This window comes from Eurypyga helias, unplaced genomic scaffold (genome assembly GCF_000690775.1).
Source record: "Eurypyga helias isolate BGI_N326 unplaced genomic scaffold, ASM69077v1 scaffold28361, whole genome shotgun sequence".
In the NCBI taxonomy this organism is placed as follows: Eukaryota; Metazoa; Chordata; class Aves; order Eurypygiformes; family Eurypygidae; genus Eurypyga; species Eurypyga helias.
In genome coordinates, this window is record NW_010233249.1 from 84,731 (window position 1) to 92,277 (window position 7,547).

At 39.4% G+C, this 7,547-nt stretch overlaps 1 protein-coding gene across 1 annotated transcript in view; it reads right to left on the minus strand.

The window, feature by feature from the left end:
- Positions 1-2,832, minus strand: part of SYNJ2 (synaptojanin 2) — a 58,438-nt gene extending 55,606 nt beyond the window's left edge. Inside the window, exon 1 of the mRNA XM_010161687.1 lies at positions 2,748-2,832. Within this exon, the coding sequence (XP_010159989.1) occupies positions 2,748-2,790 (43 nt within the window). The 5' untranslated portion in view covers positions 2,791-2,832. The remainder of the gene's footprint in view (positions 1-2,747) is intronic.
- Between the last annotated feature and the right edge of the window lie 4,715 nt (positions 2,833-7,547).

A 7,547-nucleotide genomic window follows, 5' to 3' on the forward strand; every position in this document is an offset into this window, starting at 1 on the left:
ACAATTTTCAAGGGATTTTTGTCTCTCATCTGCCTTCAAATTAGCAACAGAGGAGCAGATTCTAAGTGCCTGGCTGAAAATCTCTGAGGAAATCTATAGCAGAATTATGAAAATAACCAAGATTTTCCAAACTACAGTTTTAGTCTCAAAGACACTCCTTCTCCCTCTTCTAAACACAATTACATATTAGGAAATGTTCAAAAGGAATAGAAAACAGGTACTTAGTTGTCCTTTTTGCCTCTGAAACTTCTTTCTTCCAACTGCACACTGTGTATGTACAAGAGCAAGAGTGTATACACAGCCAAATTAATTCAGAATGCCTCCTCAAATACAGCAGCTGTACTGAACTAAACAACCTGCGTGGTGATAGCGTCAGAATACTACCTTATATATGTACCCCTTCCTGACACCACAGTGTCTAAACTAAACACTGCAAAGCCAGCTCTTTTAACACTGTGCTGAAGATGTATTTGCTAGACCTTCTTTGGCAGCAAAATCTTGGCTGAGACAGAGCTCAGAAACACTGTACAATTCATTCTGCTGCCATCCATCTCACAAAAGAAAGCAGAAGAACTTAGTGAGTCATGTTAACAGACATAAGTACATAGAAGTGAATGTTATTACTGGTGGGAAACATTAACCCTGTGAGTCAGTTTCACATATTTCATCTACTTACTTGTGAAAAGCACGATCTACTTTGGCAGGCATACAATATGATTTATTTGGATTCTTAAGTAGCCATATTTACAGATTAATTAAAGTGCTCAGAGACATCTTTCATGTCTTTTAAAAAAGCCTCCCCTTCTGCTCTACAAATATACTCTTTTAATATCCCAGCAGAATGTACTTTCACAAATATTTTCAGTTCATTTAGTACTTATGTTCTGCAGTTTTTCAGCAGTAAGAAAAAAAAACAGGGATACTCCTGACCAAAGTCTAGGTGATCACTGATGCTCAGTGAAGAGCTGGCGAATCATGCCCTTGCTTGCAGCTGATAGAATACATTGAATAAAAAGAAAAAAAAAGTGACATTGCATTCCTTTCTGGTGTTAATCTTTTATGTAGGCATTAGCTAAAGGGATGGAACAAACTTACATGTAAGACAGGAGACCTAGGACTGGAAAAAAACTGGGCTACCTCTTGAATAGGGAGACGGCAGGCAATCATCTTTGCTTCTTCAAAACGTGTTCAGCAGCAGAAAATGTTTGCTTACCTTTGCTTACCATTGCAGCATGACCCTCCTGACTTTTCACTCAATCACAATTAGAAGTTTGCCTCCAGTAGTTAACCAATTACCAATACAATTTTTAACAATACTTTCCAAAGGAATTCCTGTACCAGGACTTGTAATCTAATGCTACAACAAGGCAGAGGTGAAGTGACAAAGCTCAGAGAGGAAAAACCTCACATTTCAAGGACAGTGAAGTTAAGCAGGTATTGTTCAAAAAGTAAGGACATGGGAAACATAGAAATAAGAGGAAAAGATAGAAAAAATAAGGCTGAGAATATTTCACACTTCATTTGAAATCATTCACCTTTTAATATGAAGACTAAAACCCAATATATTTAGTTCCCATCACATACAAGACACTACCCTCACCTGTAACTTTAAAAGCTGGAATTCAACAGCTACATTCATTTACTATTACAACAGGATTCACTAGACTCCTATGAAGAAAAACAGGTCCAAGTGCCAAGAAAAACTAATCACAAGCCCTCCGTTTTTAATTACATTAACAAATTGATGTTAATCTCCAAACAAATGGCTAATCAACTCCACAAGAAACAAAACAAAGAGCCCACATTCATTTAAAAACACTAGATGGGCCTACCGTTTTAAATTATGACACAGAAATCTTTCAGATGGCAGTCGCCTCTTCAGATCAATCTCAATTCATATTACTCACGCTATAAAATGGTAAGTGGGCTATAAAAAGATACATTTATATCTACTAGTTGTAAATACACCAGCATTCGCACCACCACTGCCTTTGGCAGGTTCCTTGACCATGCATCGAGTTACATAGAAAACAGTCTTGTCATTCCTCCAAGTCAAAATCAAGGCTTAATGTAAGAAGACAATAGGAACAAGGCACATATGCATTAAACCAAAAAGCACTCTCTGTCGTCAGTGAATCTGAAGTCTACTGCGTAAGGTACTATTACATTCAAATCAATGACAGCACTTTTCCTAAAACAACCTATTTCCATTAACATTCCTCTAGGCAATGTTATAGCATGTCCTTTGCTAAATCAAGATTCCCAAACTGTACAGAAATTTACAGCAAGGATGATAAATATTGCTTACTATACTAGTTGAAGTTAGAGGCCTACTTCTGCAAATCTTTATCCATGTGAATTACCCAACTAAAGGCAATTAGGCATTAGAGCAAGGACAGGTAATCTGTAGAACTGCAGTCTCAGATGACCATGTTTAAACATGATCCTTCAAAAAAGCTAAGACATCATAGTTTGCCTTGGACAAATGTGGTAGGGGGGGGAAAAAAAAAGTCAATTATCTTCAGTGTTAGACAAAACAAAAGCTAAAAAAAAAAAATCCCAAATTCTTAGACTATCGCTTAGCAGTACACTTTTGGCACAGCATAAGGAAATAGAACTTTTCTAGACTGATCATAACAAAGTGCAATTAGCCTTCACAAGTTAAGAATCAGACAACTTTAGCTACTGGTTGATGCTTGGCACTGTCTGGGCATTTTATAATCTTGGTCACACAGATGATCACTTACCACATTTAAGCTGAAGCTCTCCTAAGCAGCCGTAAGCATCCATTAGTTTTTCATATTGTCCTTTAATTGCATCCTTTTCTTCTAGTGCTGAAAAACAAAACAAAAGGCAGCAAACCTTAGTTTTCCAGTCTTTATCAAATTATCAGGTTTTTATAGCCTACACCAATGTTTCCCAGCTGATTTCACTCAGTAAACAAAACTACAGTACAAAGGTAGGGTTAAAATGCTGTAAGACCACAGTGATTAAAAAGTGATGGGACAGAAATGCATAGCCTCCCTGCACACCACCCTAGAAGAAAGAAGAGCACTAACTACCCTTCCAAACAACGTGATAGAATCACAGACTGGTTTGGGTTGGAAGGGCCCTTAAAGCCCATCTAGTCCCACCCCCCCTGCCATGGGCAGGGACACCTTCCACTAGACCAGGTTGCTCAAAGCCTCATCCAGCCTGGCCTTGAACACTTCCAGGGATGGGGCATCCACAGCTTCTCTGGGCAACCTGTTCCAGTGCTTCACCACCCTCTCCGGGAAGAACTTCTTCCTGATATCCAATCTAAACCCCCCCACTTTTAGTTTAAACCCATTACCCCTTGTCCTGTCACTACAGACCCTTGTAAAAAGTCCCCCCCAGCTTCCTTGTAGCCCCTTCAGGTACTGGAAGGCTGCAATAAGGTCTCCCCGGAGCCTTCTCTTATCCAGGCTGAACAAGCCCAACTCTCCCAGCCTTTCTTCATCATTAGCAATGTTCTTAATCTCTGGTGCAGATGCCACATCAGTTTCAGAATAAGCGAAGGATTATGCAGGCTCATGTAAACTTTAAACTTTTCCAACTTAAGAACAAAATAATAATCTGCCTGTCCATAAAATAATACAGATTATATCTTTTCTTAATATGCAAAAAGAGATGGTTTCTGTTTCCAGATTCTCAGTCTAATTTCAGACAGAATCGGAATTGTTTATGCAAGATAACAATTTGATGTAGACACATCAGATGTTGATTTCAAGAGGAATTAAACATATTTTAGTGAAGTAAGAATTAGTTGTTTAAAATCAAATAAATAAAATTAAAGGGTTAGATTTGTGTACTTCTGCAACAAGTGACTTCAATGGGCACAAACCGAACATTCAGATATTAAGCCAGAACATGGCTCAAACTTGTCAGTAGCTACTTTACAGTAAAACCAAACCATTACTTTCTGAATAAGTCTGCATTTTGTATATATTTCCTAATGAGGAGCAAGGTTAGCCTCATGAATGAGGAAAACAGCTGGTGACCCTCTAATGTCCATCTACTTCTCAAACCACAGATAAACAGCAACACGGTACTTTCAGAGGTTAGCTAATACTTTAGAATCTCACGTTCCTAATAAACTTCAGCAGTTAAAAAAATCTGAAACCTCCAGGCACAAAAAGGACAAACTGAACGGCCTGCAACGGATGACAGAAAACAGAAAAGAAAGAAACAGACTTTTCTTTATCAGCCTCAAGAGGCAAGCAGCTCAGTGAGAAGCATGGAAAACAAATAAACATCTCATATATCACTGAAATCTTGAAGTGAAAGGAAGGACACTTCCACTCACACAATTCTTGTGGGGTCCTTAGTAGAGGCAAGACCCAAAGGAAATCAAACCACTTTTCTCTCAATTTTTGCATCTGACAAATAGAGAAGACTTTTTAATTTTTTCCTTGTTTTGTTTTTGACATCAGACTTTCACAACGTAACTATTTTGCTTTCTTACAAACACTGAGTGAATTACAGAAACTAGCAAAATGTCGATACCACACACACCAGTGAAACAAGACATAAGCAAGTGTAAGAAGATAAAGGGATTTTTATTGGGTAAGGTAAACAACTGGACAGCAACAATTTAAACATTCAACATCAGCACCTCTTAGGAGTCAAGACTGTGGAAGCTCAGTTCTCTGGCACTTCAACAATACTTTGGCAAAAATCGTTTAGATAAAATATAACAATGTTTCATTTTTTTTAAAGAAAGAAAAGACTCCCTCTCAGACCTTCCCTACGTATTTTTTTTAAAAAAAAAGGTTTAAAAAGTAATGTTGCCCTTTCCATGGCACCTTCACTAGAAAAAAGCAACAACAACATATATTTTTCCTTAAAATTTGTTCTCTGCCTTAAAAGCTTATCTTCATTCCAGTTAAAATAAAAAGGAAAAATCATAACAAAATTCTTGCTCCAAATATGCCACCCCTAAGAAGAAATAAAGAACAACAGAAATAGCAAGAGATTCAGATCTCAGGCTGCTGCAGGAGCTTGCAAACCTGCAGACTAAGCACAACCTGAAAACATTTAAAAGACATCTTGAAAGCCCAGTAATACTCTTCCAAATAGAGTCACAGGTTGGAAAGCTGGCTGTTAACATGTCTGGTAAGAGCATGATCCAAAAGATCAACAGATGAGTGTGGAAATAAGCAACACACAACTCATGCTGTGAACAGCAAGAAGCACCTGACACTGGCACATACAGAAGCCACCAAAGTCTCCCAGGTCAAGCCAGTGGCATCACACACACACCAGCTCCTGCCATGGGGCTTCTCCAAACACACAGATAGCGGCGTGCTGCCAGCACTGGTACAGAAACACCCCGTTGCTCTGAGCAGGCTATTTCACAGAATGTTTGCCTGCATGGCAGCATCAGTCAGGGCATCGGAACCAGCAGAGCTGCCTGGAAGGGAGAAGCAGCTTGGAAGAGAAAGCTACAGAGGACTCTGGGCTACATTGCCACCCTTTTTGGCCGGCTAACAACTTGCCAATAACTTCTACCACATGGCAGATTGTTATTTATTCTAGGGTTCTTTTTACTCCCTGAAGCAATTTAGTCTCATAAACCAAAAAAAAAAAAAAGGTGACAAAGTGATCTTTTCATTGACATCTCCATGCACCCTCTAAAGATCCAGCATGCTCTAACATGCCAAACAAACACAGCCAACACTGTGGATCACGCAAATGGACAGGCCAAAATATTTTTGTGCAGAGAGACAAAATTGGGGGGGGAGAAATCCCTTTGTTACAGATACCAATGGAAATTGAAGCCTACTCTCCCATTCTAAACCTCCACGTTGCACAAACCCCTGAGATGCACTGTGACCACCACCATCCTGAGCAGGCCAGGGCAGGGGCCTCAGGCAGCAGAGGTCAGGCAGCAGCTGCAGCACGCTGCACCTCCTCTGTGAGGGCCCCCTGGAACTGGGGGGATGGCTCCTTCCTCCCTCGCAGCCTCCACCCGCCCTGGCGCTACCTCACTCTGGGCCCTGCCAGTGAGCAAGTGAGGATATAGGCGTCACCCCTCCAGCACTTGGAGGTCCTCAATGGATCCTGACATACCCCAGCCAGTTCTGTCCATCTTTTGGAGGAGGCTGGTGAGAAGGAGGAGGAATCCCCAACCACGACTATAAAAAGCAATACACAGAAAGGATAACCAAAGTGTGACTTTAAAAGGGTGGTATTGCAAAGGGCTCGAGCCAAGTTCATATCTTACTATTAAAAAGAAATATTTATAAATCTTAAAATTTCTTACTGAAATCTCAAATAACTATAATCAAAACCTGGCCTGAAACATTGCCTGGAGTATTCACAAAAAATGCTAGGGCCCAAGAGGCAGAATCAGAAAGAGAATGACTAGACAAAAGACAAAACCAACTGATGTGCTACTGCCTTTGCTGAATGAAGAAGAGAAAGTCAAAAATTAATACTAAACTCTAAAGGATTGTTTGACAAAGGAAAAACATAAACCATATCTGAGAAGTTTCAACAATATTGAAAATACTGTCTTAGCAACAACACTTTACAGCTAGGTCTGTCCAAAGACATAGCACTTTCCAAACGGGTTACATGAAAATAATTTCTTTAATTCTTTGTTAAATATTTCAAAGTCAGAGTTTTAATTCTGCAGAGGCTTTCATAAAAACTCTGAAATGCAGAGGCAGTGAGAGTGCTCTGTTTGAAAACCTAGGACAAGGACTGGATGTTTAACTATACTCTGCTCACACGTAGCATCCTTCTTTTTTCAAGCCAGACAGTTTGAGATACATACATATGTAGTTAATGCACAGTACTGCTACAGAGGTTGATGAAATTCTCTCTACTTCCAGAGTCAGTCGAGTTTCAGATATATAGTGCATTTGTTTACTACTTAATAATAACTATAGGTAACTAAACAGTACATGTAGTAATTACCAAACTCCCCTAAAACTTCCCTTTAATATTTTTTTAGTAATCTTTCCTTCCTCTAAGCATATAATTGAGTATCCACCCATCTGCAATAATTACCACAACTGTGTTGCGTTCATAACAGCTTTACAGACCTGCATTCCTCAAGCATTTTTAATATCAATTATGTAAAAGTTCCTGATGTAAATTATATATAAGGTTGGCACGTTAGCTCAAAATTTTAACCATTGCAAAACACAGAGGCACGCAATAATTTAATGAAACCAAGCTACAATAAACTCAACTAAAAGTGATGGTTTTCCATGCATAAAATATTTCAGAGCCAAAGAAAAACACCAGACTTAACAGGAATCACCACGGCTCTCAAACATATGGCACCCTGAAAGGTCAGTGAATGGAGGCAGAGGGCAGAAATGTACCATAGGGCCAAGTCCAACATCGAGAACAGACACAGTAATACCTACAACTTAAGAATAAAACTGGAGAAGAGCGAGCTTTTGAAGAAAAGAGTCTGGGTCCAGGTTACAGATTCTGGCTCTCCCCTCTGATTCTTAAGTCTGATTCTGGAAACAGACACCTGCTTAGCTGTAGGTATCACTATACATTCA